The sequence below is a fragment of the Pan troglodytes genome, chromosome 19 (assembly GCF_028858775.2).
Source record: "Pan troglodytes isolate AG18354 chromosome 19, NHGRI_mPanTro3-v2.0_pri, whole genome shotgun sequence".
Lineage (NCBI taxonomy): Eukaryota > Metazoa > Chordata > Mammalia > Primates > Hominidae > Pan > Pan troglodytes.
The window spans coordinates 27,764,076-27,789,893 of record NC_072417.2 but is presented as its reverse complement, the minus strand read 5'-3'; the positions used below and the strand labels follow the sequence as shown (position 1 = coordinate 27,789,893).

At 55.8% G+C, this 25,818-nt stretch overlaps 1 protein-coding gene and 1 long non-coding RNA gene across 6 annotated transcripts in view; one reads left to right on the top strand and one right to left on the bottom strand.

Moving 5' to 3' along the window:
* The window catches only part of RARA (retinoic acid receptor alpha), a 48,613-nt gene that overhangs the window by 6,915 nt on the left and 15,880 nt on the right, over positions 1 to 25,818 (top strand). Inside the window, exons 2-3 of one of the 5 annotated variants that reach the window (XM_063799610.1) lie at positions 10,459 to 10,535; positions 14,842 to 15,381. In XM_063799610.1, coding sequence (XP_063655680.1) covers positions 15,204 to 15,381 — 178 coding nt within the window. In that variant the 5' untranslated portion in view covers positions 10,459 to 10,535; positions 14,842 to 15,203. Of the gene's footprint in view, positions 1 to 2,172; positions 2,443 to 10,304; positions 10,536 to 14,841; positions 15,382 to 22,758; positions 25,609 to 25,818 lie in introns of those variants that run through there. The other 4 variants (XM_016931847.3, XM_063799611.1, XM_016931848.4 and 1 more) reach the window with 4 other exon arrangements.
* LOC134808949 (uncharacterized) lies at positions 1,863 to 6,625 on the bottom strand. The gene is made up of 2 exons (XR_010153229.1): positions 6,320 to 6,625; positions 1,863 to 2,745 (listed from the first exon to the last, which is right to left on the bottom strand). It is a non-coding gene; the product is annotated as an uncharacterized LOC134808949 (long non-coding RNA).

Below are 25,818 nucleotides of genomic sequence, written 5' to 3'. Positions count from 1 at the left end.
TGTTATGAGCCCAGCATAGCTGGAGTTCAACTGCTGCTGCAGATTGAAGACTCCTGGTCCCCCACCTGGGGACCTCTCCTGCCTTCTGCAGTCAAACTTGGGTAGGGCTGGGCCTTGGACAGGTGGTACTGGTTTCCCTGGACAGGAAGGAAATGCCCCAAAGATGTGCATGCTATGTGTTTGTACACACGGGTGCTGGTCTTGTTTGAGTGTCTGACCCCTGCGGGGGGTGGGTTTGTGTGTATGAATTTCTTCCCTCATCCACACATGGGGCTACTTCTGTGTCTGTGCAGAAGTGTGCCCCACCCTCTGCTTCATGCCCTTGTCTGTGCACAAATGTGTTTGGATGTACTTGTTCATGCGTGGATGTGCATACATGCGTCGGGGATGTACACATCCCTGCCCTGAATGTGCACGTGGAAATGCATTTGTACCAGGATGCCTGACCCTATGATGGCAGGTGTACCTGAAGGTCGTCCCACTTGGGAGGCAGTGTAGCTGTGTGCATGCATGCTTGCATTCTTGTGTCCATGAGCCTTCCCCTCCAGCCTCAAGGAAGGAAGACAGGTAGGATCTAGGTTGGGAGGTGTCCGTGGGCACTGGGGGCGGGCTGGCGCTGACTCCAGTCCTGGGCTGGTTCTCACCTGGGCAGAGCTCCCTGCTGTTGGCGGGGCTCAGGCTGGAAGGCCCTTGGGGGAGCGCGGCTGGGGGGTAAGGGGTTAAGCGGTGGCGTCCACATCTGGGAGCCATTGGCGCATTCCTGCCGGCTGAGCGCATGTTTGCGGATGAATCTGGACAGGACAGGGCGGGAGGGGCTGGGCGGGAGGTTCGCACCGGCGGACGGAAATCCAGACGGGAGCGGGAGACAGCTCCGGCCCAGCAGGCGGGAAGGGGCCTGGGGAAGCGCGGCCCAGCACTGCTGGGGCAGTTTCCCGTGCGCCGGCCCTCAGGGCAAAGGGTCCCGCCATCCTGGCTTGTCCTACCTTACCATGGCTCTTGGGCTAAAGCCAGGGACAATCAGATACTTCAATTCTAGACCCGGTTCTGCAACCGGTGCGACTGTGCACAAAACCCAGTGCCTGCTCTTGGACTCTCTTTCCTTGTTTGTAAAGCGGGGTCCGTTGGACCAGTGGGTTTGAGAGCTCTGCCACCGGGTCAGGCTGAGAGTCTCCTCACTGGGCTGGAGGCCTGGGAGTGCAGCACTTCCCCTTCCAGTGGGAAGTTCTGTGGGGGCACTTGTGGCCACTTCTCTGCCTGGGAACAGGGCGAGAGGGGAGTATTCTAAGCAATTCTGCTTCCCCCTAAGCCCGCCAGTGGACTGCTAGCGATGGGGACAGGATCCTCCCAAACAGAGCGGCAGGCTGGGAGGGGGGTCATGACTGTATTGGGGACTGGGGGTCTCTCAGATGGAGGGTGATTCAGATCCTGTCCAGCTGGAACATGAAAAAGAGCTTTCCTGGCTTCTCCAGACTTGTTCGGGAGAGAGAAGCTTGAGTCTGAGTCTTTGAGCACGGAGGGGTGCTCCTGGGCGCCCCTACTGGAAGATCCAAAAGTCTTGCCCTTTGAGGAGAAGAGTACTTTAAGGGGGCTGGGAGGGTTGGGTTGAGCCAGAGTTCCTAGGACCCACTGGAGCTGCAGAGGTGTTTGGGGAAAGAAGAGATATACTTGCGGGAGATCTACTCCTGGACTCTTTTTTTTTTTTTTCTTTTTCTTGCAGCTGAGATAATTAAGATCCAGGGAAGGGAAGTGACTTGGTCAAGGTCACACAGCTCTCAGTTCCAGCTGGTCCCTAGAAGAGGATTATAATTATAGGATTCAGGGGCTTGACAGCTAGGGCAGGAGTCACCGCACTCACTTCCATATTACGCCGCCGCCTCACTTCTCAGGTTTAGGTGTGGGTGTGTGTGTGGTTGGGGGGAAAGGAGTGTAGGATACCACACGCTGCGGTCTTCTCCACCGAGCGCTATTTTCATTCTTCCCGCAGAACCTCACCCCGTTCTTGCTCTGAATCTTCGGTTCTGGGTCTGAGGGAGGGATTCTCCCGGATTCCCACGGTCCAGTCTTCAACTAGGAGCGGCTCCTTTAAGACTCGCCTTTCCCGAGGTCTATTAAGGAGAGGCGGGGGCGGGCGTGAGCCTGTAGATCCGCCCCTGACTGGTGATTGGTCGGTGGGCGGGCAGGGGCGGGCCTGAGGGACAGGGCCTCCCCCTACCTCTGCTCCGTACCCTCCGCCCCTTCAGTCTGGGGCTCCGGGTAAAGTTTCAGCCTCCGCACGTGACTCGCTATGGCCGCTGCCATCGCCCCGCGCCCCTGAGCCGCGGCCCCCCGGACGGCTCCTCTCCCGGGACCCCGCACCCTGATGCCGAGCAGCACCAGGGCGCCGGGTTAGGGCAGACGCTGTGCTCGCTGGCACCCCGAACGGGTTGCGTCCCCCGCTGCGAGGTAATTCCTCCCCCGGGGATTTTGGGGAGCCCCTGGTTCCCGCAGGCGTCGGGGCCCCATGTCCTGCCCCAGATTGGTGCTGCGGGAGGGGACTGGGTACCAGGAGGCTTCCGACGGGAACCCGGGGTTTCCTGGGCTTCCCAACTCGCTGCCGCCGTGTCCAGGGTGGGGGAGCCCCGTCTGTGAGTCTGCCTGCGCCGTGTCTTCGCGCGCAGCCTTGAGGCGTCTGGGGCCGTCTGCTGCGCGTGTCCCCCGCGCTCGAGCTGTTGCAGAACCGCCGCTGGGAACTTCTGTTCTTTTTCTCTTTAATGATAAGCAAAACAAAAAGACTTGAATTCAAACCTGTTTGGGGAGAGATCGGATGCTCAACGGACTAGCCCCCTCTCTTTTTCCCTCCTGTTATCTGAGCTGCCCTGTGGTTTGGGGAGAATCAGCCAGGGGGCCCACTCCCACCAGGGGGAGCCGGCCGGGGGCGGGGCCGGTTCAGCTGGTGTCCCCCGTGGAGTGAGGGGAACCGTCAGAATTGGGTGCGGGAGCCAATGCAGTATGTGTGTAGGGGTGTTCCTGGGTCTTGTGCCATCATGGGGTGTGGGAACTTTTTGGGGTGAGGGGAAGACGGAATAGACTGACTTGTCGACTTTGCTCTGCTGAGGGTGTCTGGGACCTGGTGCCACCCACGAGGCTTGGAAGCTGCTGGCCAGATGTGTGTGTGAGCCTGTTGTGGGGTTGGGGGGACGGCTGGGAAATGAGCTTGGCTATGTCCCCTCGTCTCCTCTCTGGGCACTGGCCTATTGTCAGGCTGCTCCTTGCGAAAGGAAAGACAGGCCTCCAGTGTGCTAGGGTGGGGATGGGGACCAACTAACCCGGAAACCAGACAGAAGAGCTCCCCAGCCTTGGAGATGTTTCCGCACCCTCCATCCTGTCTTGGATCAGATGCCCAGTGTGATGGCCTGGAAGGGTACCTCCTGCCCCCTCTGGCTCTGTCTTCTGTAACCAGGTTGCCTTCTGTCTGATGGCTGTGTGCACATATGTGTATGTAGATATTCTTGGAAAGGATTGTTTCTGAGAACACCCCCCGACCCCCCCACCCCCTGCTGCTTACCCCAAGGATCACTTCTGCCCCTGACACTCCCCCTCCTCAGTTTCCTGGCCAGGACATTCTGGGATGTCTCTTATACCCTTCTCTGGTTGCAGTCTTCATAGGGCAAGATTGTTTTGGGGGAAGTGGTTCTGTAAGGACCTTCCAGGTCTTGCTAGGAAATTGGACCTCAGGCCCCAAACTCTCCTACAGGGCTCCATGAAGAGGCTGTGCCGGGGAAGCCCCGGGTTGGAGTGGGGGTGGCTTGGAGCCTTGGGGCTTCCCCTGGAGGGGGCGGGGGGGGGGGCGGGTAGAGATGAGGCTGGGGGAAGGAACAAGAGAAAAAATATTTGGAGTTGGTTGTATGATGCTTCTTCCTGGAGGAATAAGAGGGGGTGGTTGTGGAGTCAGGGAGTTTGTGGCTGTGAAAAATGGTATGCTGGAGGGAGCTGGGACATCAGTACTGCCTGGGAGTCTGGACCATGTGGTGTCCTGAAAGAGAGGTCAGGAGGGTCAGACTGGAGTAGCCTCTTGGGAGCTGAGGATCTTGGATTTGCAAGGATTTTGAGGGTGTGATTGAGTGTATATGAGGTATCACTGCAGGGGTTTCACCATCAGACTGGCGACGGTGGCACAGATGCAGTGGCAGTTCTGAGAAGATCCTGGGGTTGAAATGGCTTAATCCTGGCCACATCCTCCTTCCTATAGCCCCTAAATCTCTATCCCTTCAGTCTGACCCTAAATGCACCGGCTGCCACCCTGGGACACCTTTTTAGTCCCCTTCCTACTCCCAACCTTGAGGCAGCCTGGCAGGAAGCCAGCTGTGGGCAGCCCCATCCTGATCACCCATGTGCCTCCCCCGCTGGGCACAGTCACCCACACATGCCATGACGTGGTTCCTGCCACCCCGTCTAAGTATGGGGGAGAGGACATTGAGTGGCCCCTCAGGTCTGTTTTGGGGACATTCACCCAGACCCCAGCTAATGCGCGCCCCTTCCCCTAAACCATTTAGTCTTGGAAGCTGACTCTGCCCTCTGGGACCTTTCCTCCCAGGCCACTCCTTGCTCAGACTCCAGTCTCAGGTGGGATGGTCCTCAGAACCGTGTGATGTGACGGTGGGGCCTGTCCCAAAATACAAACCCCAATGCCCAGTTTCCAGTCCTCTTGGAAGCATGGGCAGGACAGGACTTAGGCTAGGCTGGAGGGGTGGTTTGTTTTGACCTCTGTGGGGTCTATTAATATTTGGGAGCACTGCCTGGGATCTGGGGTGATAGGCATCTGGGGATGGTAATCCTGTCCCTGCGACAAATAAGCGGGGTAATCTCCGCTTGCTCAGTACCCACACCCATCTTGTGTCGGTAGTTTTGGGAGTGTGGGAAGCTGGCAGGGCCCCTGGCAAGATGACCAGGGTTGTCTTGACTTACTGGGTTTTGGGAAAGGAGTATGGCAACTGATATCCCGGCTCCCAGGGCTTTGGCTGAACATTCTCTCTGACGCCTGCTGTCTTTCCTCCCTCTACTCCCCTCTCCACCCTCTGGCTGCTGTCTGGAGCCCACACAGTTTGTGGGGGGATGCACGGTGGGGGGCAGGGCCTGGATCTCCGTGTGTGTCCAGGGAGTATTCTGGGAATTGGCAGGATTGGCTGAGGGTGTCTTGGTGTCCCCGCAGGGTGGGCGGCATGTGGGGACCTAGTGTGAGAATGTGTCAGCGTTGGTGTGTCTGTCCCCAGTCTGGCTCGGGTGTGGGTGTCTCGGGTGTGGGTGTCTCTTGCTTCGTCTGGATCTTGCCTCCCGCTCCAGTCCCGCCCTCCCCTCGCTCCCCCCTAGCTGGGACCGCCTGCTTGCTTTCCCTCTCTCCCCACAACTGGAGCCTCCCTTGCCTGTTCCTGGAATTTGGAGAGGAGGAGGAGGAAGAGGCAGGCAGACAGACCTCCCACACTCTAGCCCGCCCACCTGGCATCATGGGGAAATGAAATAGGTGCTATGGAACTACATTTTCCCTGGCTTCCCTAGACCCTCCAGCACACATCATGAGGGCCAGGGGCCAGCTCTTATGGAAAGGCCATGGGCTGTCCATCCCTCTGGCCAGTGACACCTCCTTCTACTTAACATCCTGCCCCAAAGGGCCCCTGCTGGACCTCCAGGCACCACTGTCAGCCTGGGGAGCCGGTGGGGGGATTAGGCTGCTGCCAGGCTGGCCCGCACCTGTTGCCAACCCCAGCCCTATAACTGGAGCTTGCTAGGGAGGGGGCTGCAGAATGACAGGTGTAATTTCTGCAGCTAGGCAACTCCACCCTCCCAACTGGATATGCCTTTCCCTTCTGCCGGAACAAGGAAAGACTTCCCCTTCGCCACTCCAAGTGTCAACCTGATCTTATGGATGATGCCCCTGTCCTGCCTGATGACCCCCACCTCCATCCCTGGCTGCAGAGCTGGGCTGCCCTCCTTCAAGTTTTCAGAGCTGTGCTGCCCTGGCAGGGCTAGGGGTGTGGGGGTGTGTAGATGGGGGTGGTTCTCTGTTAATGTTTTAATTGCCTAAAAACTGGGAGCTCAGCTCTGGGCCAGTGGGGAGTCTGGGTCTGGCTGGCCGCCCGGTTTGGGCTAAATATAGTCTGGGACATCTGCAGAGAAGGGGAGGGGGGTGGAGGGAGGTTCCATTCCCCCACCTTCAGCCAAGGTGCCCTCGTCTGGGCGGGCACCTTGGAGCAGTGAGGGGGATTCCTCAGCACAAAAGGCAGGGGAGAAGTGGCAGGGAAGAGGTGGCAGGGGAGAGGTGGCAGGGGCTAGGCACAGTTGGGACCTTGCTTGCCTGGAGGCCAGTAGATGCCGGAGATGAACCTGGAGGCTCAGGACAGGGCAAGAGTGGGGCACGCCGGGGCTGGGTCCTCTGGCTGTTCCCTCTCCCCACAGAGTTACTTGAGGTCAGGCAGTCTCCATGTGTCACTGTACCCCGCAGGCAGTGTCACCGTGACCCACTCGCTGTGTGTCTGTGTGTACACACCTACCTTGGAGTGGCTTTATCCCGGCCCTCCCCCCGGAGCCTCTGTCCCCTGGGTCCTACCGCAGGTCCTCAGCCCTCCTTCCCTCTGTCCCTCGCCCTACAGTGAAACCTTCAGCCCAGGAATCGAGACTTGAGAAGGGGAAGCTGCGGTGGGGAGTTCTCTGATCTCCAGTCACGGCAGGAAGTGGAAAAGAGGGGGGTTAAGGGGGGGACCCATGAGTGGCAGGCAGGGAGGGAGAGCCCTGTCAGTCCTGTGACCCACTGTGCAGATCAAGGGGGGGTTGGCCCCCTTCCTAGTGGTCCCCCTTCCCTCCAGCTCCAGGTAGGAGAAACCTGGGGGACAGCTGATTCCCCAGGGGCTGCAAACAATCTTCATCACCCCCCCAACACTAAGAAAAAAAATGTCTTCCTGTCACGTGGCTGTCACTTCCTGTCCCACTGTGGTTCCTGGGATGTTTGTTGTTGGTTGCCATGGTGATGTCTGCCGTGGGCACTACCCCTGGTTCTTGTGGGGAAGGAGCTACCCCTCCCCACCAGGCTGGGGGGGTAGTTGGGGGACTTGACTAGGGGGTCCTTTCAGGCTGAGTGTGTGTGGTCTCTGATGCCCCAGATTCCCCAGGACCCCCCAGACTTCTGTCTGTGGGGAGGAGTCACTGCCACCTACTCAGACTGAGTGCTGGGGAGACTGTGACCACATCTGGCTGTGCCTGACTGTGGCTGTGACTTTGTGAGTCTGACTGATTTTGCAGCCCTTGTCCGCTCTGGCCAGGGTTCCTCTCGCTCATAGAGATGCCCATTCAGGGAACCTCTGTGCTCCCTATCTGTCCTCATATACAGTTCTGGAGCCTGCTCCCATCCTGTGTTCTGATGGAAACCACCTTCCCCAGGGAGTTTCTGTGGCTTCCTGGACTCCAGGCTGGAGTGTCAAGGGGCTGTGGGGCAGGGTCCCAGGTTGCATGTGTTTGGGGCTGGGGAGGTGGGGGCTCTGCAGACTATGCCTTCCCCTGCACACACAGCCTGCACCCGCTTCTCCCTTGTCTGGCAGGCGCTCTTCTCTAAGGGGAAGGCCATGGGGATCTGTGACCTATTATCCCTATCCACCTGTGGGCTTCCCTGTTCAGCTGGGGATGGTGAGGGGAAGAGATTCCCCCTAGTTCTAGCCCCAACTGAGTAGGCGGGTGTGGAGTAGGAAGTTGCTTGGTGGGGGGGTCAATGGGTCGGAGGGGGGGTATGGGGCAGGGCACAGTCTGACTCAGGCCTGGTCTGGGGTCAGAGCCAAAAGGATATCCTGAGGCAGGACTTGGTGGGGGGGGTGTATTCCTGGATTCCCTGCAGCGTGGGTCCCCAGGGTGGGATGCTGAGAGGGGGCTGGTACCATCTAGTCCTGCTGGCAGTTTGCCCTGGGACTCAGAATATGGCATACGCAGGGTTGGGCTGAGCTGAGGGGAGGGGTGAGGGCTGCTGCAGCCTATCTCCCCACCCTGGCCCTGCCTGTATCTCTGTAAGCTGTCCCCCCATTGTGAGAGAGCTGTGCTTCCTGCTTGGTAGCATGGAGGGGAGGTAGTGGTGAGGGGGCAGCTGCCAAGGTGAGGGTGGGGAAAGCCCCGTGCCAGGCTGGATGTGAGGTCGGTGGTTTCCAAGCTAGGGGGTCCCCTTTTGTCTGTGCCCCTTTGGTCCCTCACCCAACAGAGCTGCCTGTGTATGGTCCACACATTTCTGTGGTCTGGCTGTGGCCTCAGTAGGCTCATCTCTTCCTCTTCCCATTTTTTTTTTCCTTCCCTGTGGGTTGGTCCCTCTTCTTGAGGCCTGAATTACCCCCTGCCCTTTCACCTACTCGCTGCTTGGAGTAGGGAGGCTTCAGTTCTGGTTCTAGGTGGACCTCTCAGACACCCTGGGCTTCAGAGGTCCTGAGCATGTCCCCCCGGGGATCTGGGATATGGCCCCTGGGGATGGAGGAGTTGGGAGCACAGCCCTGACCAGCAGAGACCCCCACTTCCTCCTCCTAGAACCTGGACTGCCCCGAGCTTGGGTTGTCCAGTCACCCTTTCTGCCTGGTATCCAGTCACTGGTGAGATTATGGCGTGTGGGGGTCCTGCAGCTCTGTGTAGCTGGGGAAAAACCCTGGGCTGAGTGGAGTACAAGCTGTGGAGACATTGGACCTATTCTTTTGGGACAAGGCACTGTGTCTTGAGGCAATGGGCAGTGGTAGCACCCGGAAGTGAGACACTAGGCTTCCTCCTTCCCCTAACTCCCAAGAGGACATGCTTATGGCCTGCACTGACTAGGGCAGATTTTCAAACCAGTCCTAGCTCTAGCAAGGCTGGCCTGGGGTTCTCTGGGGTTGGTGGGGAAGAGGCACCCTCCAGCTATCCCAGCCACCCTCAGGTGATCCTTCTCCAGCCCTCCTAGGGTAGCCTCTTTTAAAATGAGGCTGGGCTGGCCGGGCGTGGTGGCTCACGCCTGTAATCCCAGCACTTTGGGAGGCCAAGGCGGGCAGATCACCGTGTCAGGAGTTTGAGACCAGCCTGGTGAACATGGTGAAACCCCATCTCTACTAAAAATACAAAAATTAGCTGGGTGTGGTGGCAGGTGCCTGTAACCCCAGCTACTAGGGAGGATGAGGCAGGAGAATCGCTTGAACCCGGGAGGCGGAGGTTGCAGTGAGCCGAGATTGCGCCATTGCACTCCAGCCTGTGTGACAGGGTGAGACTCCATCTCAAAAATAAATAAATAAATAAATAAATAAATAAATAAATAAATAAAAAGAGGCTGGGCTAACCTGGCTTCCTGCAGCCCAGCCCCTGGTGAACAGACAGGAAACAGAGGACCCGAGTGGCCGGATTGTAGGCTTGCCAGGGAGGAGAGGGGTGAGAGCCTTGGCCAGAGGGGACCCTTGAAAAAGCGGGGAGTAGTCATCACTGCTCCCCAACCCCTGTCTGCAGATATGAGGGGCGCTGGGGAGGGGAGAGGTTGTGGCTTTGTATGTATGGGAGTGTGTTTTCCTGGAAAGTTTCTAAATGGTTCTAGTTTTGAATCTACTCTGTTCTGCCCTGCTTGGCCAGCTCCTGGCGGGACAGGGGTCCAAAGGCGGCAGGGTTTTGTTTCTGCCAGGGCTAGAGTCCCTCCTGCCCAAGTTGAGCTTGAGCTCTGGGTGTCATTTGCATATGATTCACTAACTGTCTAGAATGCTTAGGAAACCCCCAGTCTCCCCTTCTTTTAAGCTCCCCAATCCTTTTCCCCTTCTCTCAGCCCCTCTGAGACTGCCTGACCTCTATTTCTTGGGAACCGTTGTTTTGGGGGACACTGGAGAACAGAGAGAATGAATGAGGAAGAGAGGTTGGGGCCAGTCCCGGCTGGGTTTGGGGTCCCCTGCTCTTCTGTCCTGAGTATAGGGGAGGAAATGGTCTATTTCTCTTCCCCTTCTCCCCTCCCTAAATCCAAAGGTTTCCCTTTTTTGGTTTGTGAAATGAAAGAAGGGAATTTGGGAATGGGTTGTGGTCAGGCCTCCACCCACACCCCGAATATCCCTTTCCCCACATCCCTCTCCTCCATCCGAGGGAAGCAGACCCTGGGAAATGGGTAATTCTCCCTCCTGGCCCTGTCAACAGATGTTGCCCTGGGTGGGGTGAGGCAAGGGAAAGCAGGCCGACTGCTGAGGGGCACCAAGGTGGTGGCAAGAGGCGTGGGGATGGAGGGCTCCAGTTGCCCGGGCCTCCCCTGTGCCAAGCTCTGGTCTGGGTGCTTTCCAGGACTTCCTGTCTGAAATCGCACAGCTCGTTGTTGAGGTAGGCAGTTCACAGGCGAGTAAACAGATGCTTAGAGAGGTTAAGTGACTTGCGTAAGGTCACCCAGAGTGGCAGAGCTGAGATTTGACCCTTCCGACTTCTGGTTCTTTCTCCCATCTTCGTGGCTCAGAAAGCTCTCACCTTTTTCTCTAGGTGTGTGACTCTGGGGTGTAACGCGTGGGCAGCTAGGGACGCTGATGCTGGAGAAGGGATCCTGGCACCTTCTGAGGGTGAGAGCGGCCCCAGTGGGCAGGAGTGTGGGGCTGGTTGCAGGTGCTCTAGCCCCCTACCCCTTTTTCTGCTGTGCTTAGGCTAGGCTCCGTATATTGGAGGTGTGGGCCTGTGGTTTTCTCTCTCTCAGGGGAGGGTGCCCGTGGGCAGTGGAGGTGGCTGGCATAGGGTGGAGGTTGGATGTGGGTAGTTTGTTTTCCCTCTCTTTGGTACTGGTTTCGATTCTCTGCCGAGGCCTTCTCCACCCCTGGGGTGTAGGGGGCTGGGGCCCAGGTGTCTCTCTGAGGGTCATAGCTTCTGATGGACCTTCTGAGGCAGAGTCTGTGCCCTTTTGGGCCCACCCTGGTCATCCCTACCCTTGCCCATCCCTGTTCTCTGGTCTTTCTGGCCCTTGGCCTATTTCTGTGACCTTTAGCCCTCCTGCGGCTCAAGGCCCTCCCCAGGGAGCTGAGTAAATTTGCACTGAAATTTGCAGGCAGAGCTGGGTTAGGCTTTTTGGAGGCTCTGATAGGGGTCTGGGGAGGCCTTCCAGCCTTGCCCTGTAGTGTGTGTGGGTGGTGGGCTGGGGGTGAGGTGGGGGTAGTGGGGATTGAAGTTTGATTCAATTTCAAACTCCACCGGGGCAGAGTTGAGGTGGCTGTGGTTTTCTCTTCTCTGGGAGCAAGGGTGGGTTCCAGAGGGTCCAGGCTGAACTGACTAAACTGGCCTCCCGACCCCCAAAGGCTGGGTCAGGATGCCTGAGATCTGGAGTGATGGCTTTCTGGGCCTCAGCGTGGGTTACAGAGGCCTCACTTTGGGTTAGCTGCCCCTTGGGCCTCACCTTGAGAGAGGCAGGCCTCTGTGGATGTGAATTCACCTGAGTGTTTGTGGACCTGGTGCATGGGCTGGGCCCACAGGGAGGACCTCAGAGCATCTTCTGGCAGAAGCAGCAGGTACAAGGGCCACCCTGGCTGTGTGAGGTTCGGAGAATGTACAGTTTGGGAGACTGTGGGGCTGTGGTTGTGTCTTTGGGGAGCTGTGTACTGGGGCCCATGCATGCAGTTTCTGAGCTGTGTTCATTGTGTGGTGGAGCCCAGGTGTGGAGAGATGGTATCTCCAGGTTCCTTCTCCTCACATGCATGCCTGCACACACACAGGCTGGGGCTGCAGGCGTGCTCTTGCCCACCCAGATGTTTTCTGTAGACCTGCATGCATGAGTTTGTATGTGTATTTGTGTGTGAGGGTCCAACTGTAGGAACTGATGAGGTTCTGCCAGCCTCTTCTTCCCTTGCATGGCTCCCCCAGCTCCAGTTCCCGTTGTGTGGGGCCCCACAGGAGTTGGGAGGGGGCCAGGGCGGCAACTGGTCCAGTGGGTGGGGCCCCTGTTCCTCTGACATCAGCCCTCTCAGCCTAGGAGGGAATTGGCAGGGGCCTGGGGTAGGAAGGGGGCTCTTTATTCAGGAGTGAGGAGAGAGGCCCTATGATTGTCATAATGAGTAACAGTAAAAATCGTGGTTATTAGCAAGGTCCAGATTTTACTCCTGGGGCAGCCTCCCCTCCCTAGCCCAGTACCTGTCCCCTCCCACCCTCTCTCCCTCAGTTCCACACAGGCTGGCTGGCTCAGCTGGGCCAGAATTCCTGGCCTCTTCCACAGTGGCCTTGGCAGGAACTCCCCCTTCCCAGGCCTGGTCTTCAACCAAATGCTGGCCATGTGCTTGTGCCCTGGACTCCAGGTTTGAGGCTAGAGTCTGGAGTTCAGAGCTTGGAACCTAGTGTAGCCTGAGCTTGGGGTGGAGTGGCAAGGTATAGGGGGTGTTGGAAACGGACAGTCCTTATTTTGAGTCTCTGTGGCCCTGTTTCTTTTCTTTCTTTCCTCTTCTTTTTAAAACAGCTTTATTGAGATATAATTCACATACCATAAAATTTACCCATTAAAGTGTACAATTCAGTGGTTTTAGTATATTCAGAGTTGTGCAACTACCACCACAATCAATTTTAGAACATTTTCATCACCCCAAAAAGAGCCCCCATACCCAGCAACAGTCACTTCCCATCTTCCTCAAATCCACACCCCAGCTCCTGGTAACCACAAGTCTGCTTTCTGTCTCTATAAATGTGCCTATCCTGGATATTTCATATAAATGGAATCCTACAATACATGGTCTTTGTAACTGGTATAATGTTTTCAAGGAATATCCATATCATAGTATCAGTACTTCATTCTTTTTTTGGCAGAATAACGTTCCATTGTAGGGACATACAACATTTTATTTATTCGTCAGTTGATGGACTTTTGGGTTGATTCCACTTTTTGACTATTAGGAATAACGCTGCTGTGAATGTTCATGTATAAGTCTTTCTGTGGACTTACGTTGTCATATCTCTTGGGTAGATACCTAGGAGTAGAATTGCTGGGTCATGTGCCATCGCTGTGTTTAACCTTTTGAGGAACTGCCAAACTGTTTTCCAAAACAGCTATTCTATTTTACATTCCCACCAGCAATATATGAGGATTCCAATTTCTCCACATCCTCGCCAGTACTTGTTATTATCTGTCTTTCTTATTAGAGCTAGCCTAGTGGGTATGAAGTGGTATCTCATTGTGCTTTTTTTTTTTTTTTTGAGATGGAGTCTCACTCTGTTGCCCAGGCTGAAGTGCAGTGACACAATCTTGGCTCACTGCCTCCCAGGTTCAAGCAATTCTCGTGCATCAGCCTCCTGAGTAGCTGGGATTACAGGCATGTGCCACCACGCCTGGATAACTTTTGCATTTGTGTGTTTTTTTTTTTTTTTTGAGACGGAGTCTTGCTCTGTTACCCATGCTGGAGTGCAATGGTGTGATCTCAGCTCACTGCAACCTCCACCTCCCAGGTTCAAGCGATTCTCCTGCCTCAGCCTCCCAAGTAGCTGGGATTACAGGCACCTGCCACCATGCGCAGCTAATTTTTTAGTAGATTTTTGTATTTTTTAGTAGAGATGGGGTTTCAGCATGTTGGTCAGGCTGGTCTCAAACTCCTGACCTCAGGTGATCCACCTGCCTCAGCCTCCCAAAGTGCTGGGATTATAGATGTGAGCCACCGCACCCAACTGACTTTCGTATTTTTAGTAGAGACAGGATTTTGCCATGTTGGCCAGGCTGGTCTTGAACTCCTGACTTAGGTGATCTACCTGCCTTAGCCTCCCAAAGTGGTGGGATTATAGGCGTGAGCCACCACCCCCAGCCTCATTGTGCTTTTGATTGGCCATGTTTCTTTTTGTCTGTCTCTTTTCTTTTGTCTTTCATATATGTATTTTTCATATATAAATACATGCATATGTATTTATATATAACCTGTACCCAAAATGGATTTGAAACATCCTCTTGTCCTCGTATGGATATGTTCTTCGTGTTCTCTCTCTTTGCTCTTGTTGCTGCCTATCTGTCTCACTGTGTTATGGAATCTCTGGGTTCATCTCTGTCTCTGTCTCTACCCCATGGTATTATCTGTGCATATCCTCTGGTGCCAGCTGTTCAAACAGGGTGTGGATCTGTATTCACACTGGTGAAGGGGGCATCTGGCCTTTCATCTTCTGCCCACCTCCCACCCCAGTTCATGTGTTTTGCTTCTGCAGACAGAAGTATGTGGGTGAACCTTGAGATCAATCTCTCCTTCATTGCCTGGGGGTAGGAGGCTTCCTGGGCGGTCCTTGCCCTCCTACACATCGCCTACCCCTGGACCATCCATGCTGTTAAGCATTGGAGGTGATACCTAGGAGTCCTTGGTTCCCATTTTCCTATTAGTGTGTACGTAAATGGGCCTCCTCCCAGGGCCTGTGGGACAAACCCGTCTGGGGTGCTGGGGCTTGGATCTGGGGGGGAAGTGGTGTAAGAGGGGCCCCCTGGCTTAGGAGTCATTTTTCTGAGAAGTGCCAATGCTTTAGGGAAGCGGCTTTTCCTCCCCCTCCCTCTTCCCCCCCAGCACACGTTCTCTGCATCTTGACCTCAGGTAACCCTCACTGGGGGAAGGAGGGCCAGCTGCCCGCTTCTGCTGCAGTGATCCCTTGAGGTGGCACTGTGGACCCTTTCCCCTCAGGATTGTGGGTGAGAGGCCCTCCAAGGTTCTGGGCTCTGTCCCTGTCTCCCCAGCCTGGCTGTGCTATCTGCCACCCCCAGCAGTGTCTGGGCCCTGCTTCCAGGTCATCTCTGCCAGCCAGGCATGGTGCCAGCTGTCTGCTCAGCTGGGTGCCACGGGAAAATCTCCGGCAGCCCAGGTTGGGGAGCTCCACGGGGAATGCCTGTGTGCCTGTTCTTCAGTGCCCACTCACCTGTCTTTCTTTTTTCTGCAGCATCACAGGACATGGCCCCCTCAGCCACCTAGCTGGGGCCCATCTAGGAGTGGCATCTTTTTTGGTGCCCTGAAGGCCAGCTCTGGACCTTCCCAGGAAAAGTGCCAGCTCACAGAACTGCTTGACCAAAGGACCGGCTCTTGAGACATCCCCCAACCCACCTGGCCCCCAGCTAGGGTGGGGGCTCCAGGAGACTGAGATTAGCCTGTCCTCTTTGGACAGCAGCTCCAGGACAGGGCGGGTGGGCTGACCACCCAAACCCCATCTGGGCCCAGGCCCCATGCCCCGAGGAGGGGTGGTCTGAAGCCCACCAGAGCCCCCTGCCAGACTGTCTGCCTCCCTTCTGACTGTGGCCGCTTGGCATGGCCAGCAACAGCAGCTCCTGCCCGACACCTGGGGGCGGGCACCTCAATGGGTACCCGGTGCCTCCCTACGCCTTCTTCTTCCCCCCTATGCTGGGTGGACTCTCCCCGCCAGGCGCTCTGACCACTCTCCAGCACCAGCTTCCAGTTAGTGGATATAGCACACCATCCCCAGCCAGTAAGTCTGGGTGTGGGGGCTGGGGTGGGAAGGGACTGTGGAGGGTGGCAGGCCTCAGAGCTTGGGCTCTGGGCACGTCTGTTCTGCTGTGAGTGGAAGGCACGGTGAGCGGCAAGGTCTTCTCCAGTTGGGGTGACCATCATTTGAGGTCTTAAAAATGAAAGCCCTGTGGCCTATAGGCTGATCATGGTGGTTGTGTTTGAAGTTGGGGGTGGCAGAGGGGGATATGAAACCATGCTGTTCTGGCCTGCAGTGGCCCTCGCACCCCTCTTCTGTGCTCTGCTGTTGGGGCCTTATAAATAGCTCCAAGGACTGGACACACAGGCTGGAGGTGGGTAAACAAACCTCTTGACATTTGATGGAAATGGCAGCTCTACCTAGAGTGAGAGCAGCACACCACCTACGCCCCACCCCCACTCAGTGCCTCTGAGGGAAAGGGCTTGAAGGAGCAGACCGAGGAAGGCTGGCTGGAACCCCACCTCTCCCCCTGCCAGCTCCACCCCCGGCCATGCTAGGATGTGCTTCCCTTTGTGGGGAGGATGAGAGGGAGGGGCCCACGGTCTAGCTGGGTGGATAGGGTGAGTGTCCCAGGAGGGGACACTTGGCCTGGACTCTGGCCTCGGACGCATGCATGGTCTTGGCAGGGCCTGTGTTTTCCTTGCCTCCACCCTCTGCCATGGAGGTCACTCGTTGGCTGGGCAGGGGTCTCAGTACCCTTCGCCGGCTGGCCGAGCCAGGTAGTGGGAGGTGGCGGCAGCTCTGGCCAGCTGGCAGAGTCCAGGGCTGGGGCCTGCCAGGCCGCTTACAGTAACTCTGGCCCCCAGGGCCCAGCTGGGCGCCAGGCCAGGGCTGGGGGGAGGAGGGAGCCGGGGCCTGGCCTGGGACGGGAGGGGGTGGAAGCAGCAGAATGGGCCATGGGCTGCTGGCTGGCCGGCTGGTCAGCTGCTGACCTGGGAAACGTGTCCCCACCTCTCCTGGCCAGCAGGGACTGCACACCTTGCCCTGGGCACCCACCACCCCTCTCACAGCTGCTGGCAAGCTGCCTGGCACCACTGCCCTATGTGCCTGGCTGGGCTGGGTCAGTGCCCCCTTCTCAGTGTGGGGGCAGCGCTCTCTCCCCGGAGCCAGGGAGTCTCTTTGTCCCTGGGGCAGGCCCTGGCTGGGCGCCTCACTGCCCGCACTGGCTGGGTGCCCACCACCACCACTGCTTCCTGGATCGCCTCCTCTGGCTTAGCTGTGGCCCCCTCCCTCCCAGGCTCCACCAGCCACCAGGAGCAGGGACTCTATGTCTGTGTTTCTTTATGTTCCCCGCCCTTTATGCCCTGGGGCCAGGTGGCAGGCAGGTGCTGCCTCAGTTTCTCCTGCCACCCCTTATCAAACCTTCATCTTCTGTTTCTGCTGTCTCTTCTCTCCACCTCATATAGGAGTATGGGATGGATGGAGTCTGGGGACTCTGATTCTGGTCTGGTCCTATAGTCTGTGTTAGTGATGGGGAGAGGCCAGCCTCTGGGGTTTGGGGCTACTAGGGAATGCGTTGGTGTATCTTTGTAGAATATTCACTGCATTTAAAGGGACTGTGATTTACATTCTGGACTTGGATCACTGGAACTAGAAGACTGTCTGCTTTCTGACAGGGTAGGGTTTTATTTTTATTTATTTATTTATTTTTTTGAGACAGAGTCTTGCTCTGTCACCGAGGCTGGAGTGCAGTGGTGCGATCTCGGCTCACTGCAACTTCCGCCTTCCAGAATCAAGCAACTCTTCCGCTTTGGCCTCCCATGTAGCTGGGACTACAGGCGTACGCCACCATGCCCGGCTACTTTTGGTATTTTTAGTAGAGACGGGATTTCTCCATATTGGCCAGGGTGGTCTTGAACTCCTGACCTCATGATCCGCCCGCCTTGGCCTCCCAAAGTGCTAGGATTATAGGCATGAGCCAACGCGCCTGGCCATTTTTATGTTTTAAGACAGGGTCTTCCTCTGTTGCCCAGGCTGGAGTGCAGTGGCACCATCTTGGCTTAATGCAGTCTCGGCCTCCCAGCGATTCTCATGCCTCATCCCGAGTAGCTGTGATTACAGGTGCGTGTCACCACACCTAGCTATTTTTTTTTTTTTTGTATTTTTAGTAGAGATGGGGTTTTGCCATGTTGGCCAGGCCAGTCTTGGACTCCTGGCCTCAAGTCATCTGCCCGCCTCAGCCTCCCAAAGTGTTGGGATTACAGGCATGAGCCACTGTGCCTGGCTTTCTTTCTTTCTTTTTTTCTCATAGGGTCTCACTCTGTCTCCCAGGCTGGAGTGCAGTGGCATGATCATAGCTCAGTGCAGGCTTGAACTCTTGGGCTCAAGGCATTCTCCTGCCTCAGCCTCTTGAGTAGCTGGGACTACAGGTGCGTGCCACCACACCAGGCTGATTTTTTGATTTTTCATAGAGACAAGGTCTCACCATGTTGCCCAGGCTGGTCTCAAACTCCTGAGCTCAAGCAGTCCTCCTATCTTGGCCTCCCAAAGTGCTGGAGATATGGGCATGTACCACTGCACCCAGCTCAGGGTAGGATTTTTGACGGGGGAGGAGTTAGGGACCTGCGACCTGGTGCCTGTGGACAACTTGTCCTAACCCAGGTGATGGCAACAGAGTTCCCAGACACTCTGTCCATCTGGAGCCTGGGCTCATTGGAGGGTTGGAGGTGGGGGCTGGGGCCTGGCCCCATCCTTGCCCATCCTGGCCAGAGGGAGCAAATGCTTTGCCTTCCCCTCCCCTCAATGTTGCAAGCTTCTTCCTCTTTCTTAGAGGTGGGTGGGGAAGGCTTCCCATCCTGGTAACCTTCTCCCCAAATGTGGGTGGGGTGCCCACATTTCAGGCAAGTGTAGCCTTCTTCGGCTTTCTCCACCCAGGTTAGGCAATGCCCCCTTCCTGCCCCCTCCCTCTGTGAGCCTTTTGGTTTCCCTGCCCCTCCCCTCTCCCTAGTAAACAACAACAACTTCTCTCCCTGCCCAGACCCTTAGCTTCTGAGCTTCTCACTGACCTTCCTCTTCTCTGGGACAAGGTGTGGCCATGGGTCTGAGGGAGCCTGGCATCTCCCTCCTTCTGCAGAGCCAGGGCTGCCTGGTGGACAGAGCTCCTGAGCTCTGGGTAGGAAAGCATGGCAGATAAAATTATCACATGCCTGGCCTCAGAGATGGAGGCAGTTTAGCCTTCCCTGCTTGCCTGGCCTTAGGGCTGGTGCTGAGGGTGAGGCAGTTCCCAGGAGAGGTGGCAATCCATGGTCCTCCATTCCTGCAGGAGCAGTGGTATGCCCCAGTCTGCCCACACCCTTTTTGTAGGAATTCTTGCTGATGAGGCTTCCTACTCCCATTCCCCACCCAACAAAGGTGCTGGGTCCCTCCTCCCCCTCATCCCTTTCCCCAGGTGGGGAGGAGGCAGCACATTAGGTGGCCTGGGTGTGCCCTTCAGAGACCTAGTAGCCTATGGGACCAACAGAAATCCTCTCCAGGTCACTGTGGGGAGGGCTGTGTATTTGTCCTGCTACAGCCAGGGTGGGAGCCCTAGAGATGGTCCGGCGATTCTCCCCGCCCCCTAAACCGGCCCCTGGGGCTTGGTCTCTGAAGACTGGTGTTTACTGTGGAGCTCTGGGATTCTGTGTGCACTACGGGTCAGGGCTGTGTGTGTTTTGGGGGTGGGGTCACGGTTGGGTGTGTGTTGGGAAGGGGATTAATGACTTGTGTGTATTGGGTGAGAGGGTTAGAGAGCTGAGTGTGTTTTGGGGGAATTAAATCCAGAGCTAAGGAGGGAGAGTCAGCCTGTCTGTGTGTTGGTGTTGGGGCTGGGAGGGGGAGTGACTTAGGGCACAGAGTGTTTAAAGAGGAGTGGTCTTTGGTTTGGGTTCTTAACCTTTCTTGGCCGGAGGGGAGAACTGATCTGCCTTTTTTTGTTCACCCTGGGAATTCCATGGGCAAAGGGGTCTGACTGGGGGCTGTGGAGTAGGCATTTAGTGCTGAGTTTAAAACTTGGACACTGGGCTGGGCGTGGTGACTCATGCCTGTAATCCCAGCACTTTGGCAGGCCAAGGCGGGCGGATGACCTGAGGTCAGGAGTTTGAGACCAGCCTGGCCAACATGGTGAAACCCCATCTCTACTAAAAATACAAAAATTAGCCAGGCGAGGTGGCACGTGTCTGTAATCCCAGCTACTCGGGAGGCTGAGGCTAGAGAATCGCTTGAACCCAGGAGGCAGAGGTTGTAGTAAACCGAGATCATGCCACTGCACTCCAGCCTGGGGGACAGAGCGAGCCTCTGTCTCCGAAAAAAAAAGATAATAAAATAAAACTTAAGACACTGGCTGCGTGCAGTGGCGCCTGCCTGTAATCCCAGCACTTTTGGAGGCTGAGGTAGGGACTTCAGCCCAGGAATTTGAGACAAGCCTGGACAACATAGTGAGACCCTGCCTCTACCAAAGAGAAGAAATTAGCCAGGTGTGGTAGCGTGTGCCTATAGTCTCAGCTACTCGGGAGGCTGAGGTGGGAGGATTGCATGAGCCTGAGAGGTTGAGGCTGCAGTGAGCTATGATCACGCCACTGCACTCCAGCCTGGTGGGTGACAGAGCAAGACCCTGTCTCAAAAACAACAACAACTTGGACATTTATGTCACATACACCTTGCTGATAACCTCTCTGAGCATGTTTCTTTTTTGTTGTTGTTTGTTTTGAGACGGAGTCCTGCTCTGTCGCCCAGGCTGGAGTACAGTGGTGCAATCTCTCAGCTCACTGAAACCCTCTGCCTCCAGGTTCAAGCGATTCTCTTGCCACAGCCTCCTGAGTAGCTGGGATTACAGGCGCCCGCCACTATGCTGGACTAATTTTTTTGTATTTTTAGTAGAGATGGGGTTCCTCCTTATTAGGCTGGTCTTGAACTCCTGACCTCAGGTGATCCGCCCACCTCGGCGTCCCAAAGTGCTGGGATTACAGGTGTGAGCCACTGCACCTGGCCAAAGACATTTATTCATTTATTTATTTATTTGTTTTAGACAGAGTCTAGCTCTGTTAGCCAGGCTGGAGTGCAGTGGCACGATCTTGGCTCACCGCAACCTCTGCCTCCCAGGTTCAAGCCATTCTCCTGTAGCCTCCCAAGTAGCTGGGACTACAGATGCATGCCACCATGCCCGGCTAATTTTTTGTATTTTTAGTAGAGATGGGGTTTCACCATGTTAGCCAGGATGGTCTCGATCTCCTGACCTCCCAATCCGCCCGCCTCGGCCTCCCAAAATGCTGGGATTACAGGCATGAGCCACCGCGCCCGGCTTGTTGTTATTTTTTTGTTTTGTTTTTGAGACGGAGTCTCATTCTGTCACCCGGGCTGGAGTGCAGTGGCTCGATCTCGGTTCACTGCAACCTTTGCCTCCTGGGTTCAAGCGATTCTCCTGCCTCAGCCTCCCAAGTAGCTGGGACTACAGGCATGTGCCGCTACGCCCAGCTAATTTTTGTATTTTTAGTAGAGGTGGGGTTTCACCATGTTGGTTGGCCAGGATGGTCTCCATCTCTTGACCTTGTGATCCGCCCGCCTTGGCCTCCTAAAGTGCTGGGATTACAGGCATCAGCCACTGTGCCTGGCCGGGACCCAGACCCTTTGTAGGTGGGAGCTGGAGAGAATGGGATGCTAACATCTATAGAGCACCTACTGTGTGTCAGGGGCTTTGTCTGTGTTTTACAAATTTTAATCCCTGCAATCCTGGAAGAGGGACATTATCCCCACTTACACAGAGGACGCAGTGCTGGGGGAGGTTAAAGTACTGCAGAATCATGACTGTAGGATTGTAAAGCTGGGCTGTTTTCCACCATCTACATAGGCAGCTTTGAGAGTGGATTGTGGGGCACACTCTTGGGTGTGGGAAGCATGGGGGGTGGGGCTTAGTGCTGACTGAAACCCCCTTCCCCACTGTAGAGGCCCTTTCTCTGCCTTAGAACCTACCTTTCCCCGGTAGGGGGCGTAGGGAAGGCCCAAGCCATACCCCCTCCTCTCTGTTTTGGATCCTGAAGGCTGGAGAGAAAGAAAGATAAGGGGCCTGGGCCAGATCTCCATCCTGTCCTGGAAGCTGTGGATACAATCTGTTCACACCATCCCCACCCCCAAATCTGCCCGCTGTAGCCCACGGGAGTTTGCAGAACTCAGCGGGCACCCTCCCCCCGATCTCCAGACACTGAAGGAACAGAGTGTAAAAGCCACAGTTCTTATTCTTAATTTGTTTCAATTTGTGGATGGAGGCAAAGAAGTTGCAAGCCATCAACAGAGGAGCCGGGGATGGGAGCCCCAAAAGGGTGGCTGCATGTTTGCTTCGTGTGCCTAGAGACTGGGGAATGCCCGAGGGTCTGGGTGAGCCCCAGCAGAAGGCAGAAAGGAGGAGGTTGTGTCCTTCCCTTCTTCCTATCCTCTGCCACTTCCTCGCTGTTGCAGTCTGTGCATACTGCCTCCTTCCCTGCTTCCCACTCTTTCCCTAGACAATAGGAGGGACAGCCCAGGCGGAGGGACAGCCCAGGCAGAGGGACAGCCCAGGCGGAGGGAGTGCTGCCTAGCAATGCCTTTCTTGGAGTCCGAAATGTAGAGTCAGACAAAAGAACATGACATGGAGTTTTTAATGAAAATGGGGTCCCTCACCTTTTATCTCCCAGCAAGGATAATGCACAGGTTCCCTCTGGACAAGATCCCAGCATGGACGTGGGGAGGGAACACAGGGAAGGAAGCCCGTCTTCCTTTTAGGTGGGTCAGGGCCGAGGTATTGTGTCTACCCCATGCCAAGGGATGTGTTGCTTATGGGGCTGTACCAGTGCAGGCCTGCCTGCCCTTTGAGGGAGTAGTGTCTGTGGGAAGAGGAAGTGGTTTCCATCTCTAAGTCATTTTGGGGCAGTGCCTTCTTCCTCCTCCTCCTCTGTGGAGTTGGGGCACAGCGAGGGATTGGGCCTCCCAGGGTTGACTGGAGGCCACTCAACCTTTGGCTGTCAGAAATAGAGGTGCTCCCCTCCCCATTTTGACTTCTGGGTTGCTGGAAACCTCAACCAGCCCACAGACCAAGGGCCTTCCATGGGCAGGAGTCTTAAAGGACAGTTCTTCCTGTGTGGCCTTGGGCAGGTCACCCAAGCTCTCTCCAAATCTGTTTCCTCCTCCTTAAAGCAAGACTTCTGGCTGGGCACGGTGGCTCACACCTATAATCCCAGCTACTCGGGAGGCTGAGGCAGGAGAATCACTTGAACCCGGTGGTGGAGGTTGTAGTGAGCCGAGATCGCGCCATTGCACTCCAGCCCGGGTAACAGAGCAAGACTTGGACTCAAAAAAAAAAAAAAAAAAAAAAAAAGGGTGGGCACGGTGGCTCATGCCTGTAATCCCAGCACTTTGGGAGGCCGAGGTGGGAGGATTGCTTGAGCTCAGGAGTTCAAGACCAGCCTTGGCAACATAGCGAAATAGCGAAACCCCATCTCTACAGAATATACCAAAATTAGCTGGGCATGCTGGTGCACACCTGTAATCCCAGCTACTTGGGAGGCTGAGGCATGAGAATTGCTTGAATCCGGGAGGTGGAGGCTGCAGTGGGCTGAGATCACACCACTGCACTCTAGCCTGGGTGACAGAACGAGACTCTGTCTCAAATAAATAAATAAAAATAAAAAAATAGAGCAAAACTTCTAATCTCTCCTTGGCTGGGCGAGTTGCCGTTAGGCCACGGTCGCCTGCTTCCTGCTGAGGCCCTTGGTGAGTTTCACGTACCCAGCAAGGCTGTGATAGTGAGGGGCAGGGTAGAGCTGGGCACTGTCTTGGGGGATGGCGCCACTCTGTACTGGGAGCCAGTGTCCACCTGGCACTGGGCCTCATGATTTCCTGTTTGTTGTCCCCTCCAGATGGGGTTGGGGACAGGAGGGGGCCCTGCCTGGCACAAGTGGGGGCCAGTTTGGCCTGCACCTGCTGAGGGCTTACTAAACGCAAAGCCCTGAGAAGGAGCTGAGGGAGGGATAAGGCTGAGCAGGATGGGGCCCCAGGCCTGCAGACAGCTGCCGCTGGAGGCCCCCCAGCCCCAGCTGCGGGCCAGAGCCTTCCTTGTTTCCCAGTTCTCCCACTGCCCCAGGACACTGTGTTCTGCTCTGACCTGCCCCATGACCTTGCTGTTGCCCAGAACGGGCCTCTTGCCCTAGCTTCTCCTCTCCAGCTCCGGAAATCCTATCTATCCTTCAAGGAACATCTTGAATGCCGCCTCTTCCCAGAAATCTTCACAGATGTTCCCCCTTGCTTGCCACACTCTGCCTCCCTACTTAGAATGCCTGTGGGTCCTTATTTATTTTTTAACAACACTCATCTCGCTACCCAGAAGTTGCTTCTCCCCTGTTCCTGCCATGAGCTGTAACCATTTGGGACATCTTTTCCTGACCACAAGGTCTTTGATGGCAGGGACAGAGTCTCAGGTCCCTTAGCGCCTTGCAGCTGTGAGCGCAGAGCCTTGCTCCATCATTTGAAAGATCCCGAGGGCATGGAAGCACTCTGTCCTCTTCGCCATTAGTTTCATCCACTGTCAAGATTTGCATACCTGCCCCCAGACCCCAGCATTCCATCTGTAGCCCTGACTGCACTTCAGGGCCCCACATCCACCTGTCCAGCAGCCCAGTGGACTTCTCTGCTTTGCAGTCTCAGGAACTTCACTGATGCATAAGTCACACACAAGTCTCTTTGCTACCTCTTTTCCCATACCCCTTACCCCCACCCCCCCACGTTATTTGTACCTTTAAAATGTTTATTGAATCCACCTTCCTCTGTCCATCAGCACTTCCAGTTTCCTAGGCCAAGCCACCCTTGTCTGATGCCTGGACTGCTGCAGTAGCTTTTACCTGGTCTCTCTTGCCCTCCTATAATCCATTCTTCACACAACTGCTGGAAAGATCTTTTTACACTGTAAATCTGATCTTTCCGTTGCTTGGAACCTTTCTATGGCTTTTCCTTGCATTTAGGATAAAATCCAAAAGCCTTACTGAGGCCTATAAGCCCCCCTGGTCTGGCCTGAGCCCACCTCTCCAGCCTGGTCTTGTGTACCTTTTCCTTTTGAATTTTGTGCCCCATCATTCTAGCCTTCTGCCAGTTCCTTCAATGAACTCATCAACTTCTGTAACCCCAGGGCCTTTGCACAGACTCGCCCTTTAACTGGAACTACACTCCTTTCTACTCTTTGCCTGATTAACTTACAAACTTTCTCTTATGGTAGGTCTGTTTTATTTGAGTTCTTCCCTAATTTAGTTAAAGCTAAGTTAGGTACCTATGTTAATTCTTCAGAGCATAATACCATTTATCTCAGTTTGCAATTGTGTGTGCATATAGTGATTATTTGCTTAATGGCTGTTGCTCCCTAAGGTCTACAAGGGCAGGTTCCCCAGGGTGTCCACATAGAAGGTGCTCAGAAAAATACCTTGAATCGGCCTAGCTTGGTAAGAACATGGGCTTTGGCAGCAGTAAGTTCAAATACCTGCTCTACTCTTTATTATTAGTAATGTGATCTTGGACAACCCACATAGCCTTGCTGAGACCTGTTTTATTTGTAAAACATCTCTTGGAGTTGCTGTAAGGATAAAATGACAACATATATAAAGAGCCAGGCTTCTTCTAGAAGAATATCCTTGGGTAGCATGTACATTTCCATCCTTCCTTTTAGAGAGTGGGGGTAATAGGATACCCCCTCCTCCAGGGGTATCCCTTCTTTCTAGGGACCTACCCAAGCTAGGCCTTTCTTCCAGTGAAACGTGCATCCCGAGGGCTTCTAGGATGAAGTAGTCCACTGGAAGGCACCAGCTCTTCCTTTTATCTCTCCAGAGCTGGACAGTGCACCAGGGGCCGGTACTGGTTCCCCAGCTAGGAGACACCTTGGGCGGGGCTTTGCTCGCCGGAAGCACGCAGAGCGTGGGGAGGAGAGCCCCCTCTGCCTGTGTTTGTGCCAACAGCACCCGCGCTGCCGCGTCGGGTTCCGGCGGCCGGAGTCACACATGATGTCACAGACAATGACACAAGCCGGTGTCTCATTCCGACACAGCGTCCGAGCTGCACAATGTCACACCCGGGTGCCAAACACTTGGCCCCGCGCGACCCGGCCCTACGCCTCCTGCCGCCGCTCTCCGCGTCTCCGGGGGAGGTGGCCCGGTTCGGCCGGGCAGGGGGCTGGCGGGCGAGCCCCGCGGGCGGGCTGGCGAGCGGGTGATGTCACGGGCAGCGGTGGGTGGGTCACTCGGAGGTGAGGCGCCGCCAGGCGAGTTCAGCGAGAGTTCAGCCGCATTGCATTAGGCAAATGAGGCCCGGCCTGGGTGGGGGTGTGTGTTAAGGGGAGGACACCGGGACCACCCCCCTCTTCCCCGCCCCACCACCTCCTCCACCACGGCTTCGCTCGGCCAGGGACTGACCAAACCTTGGGGGAGCCTGGGAGCC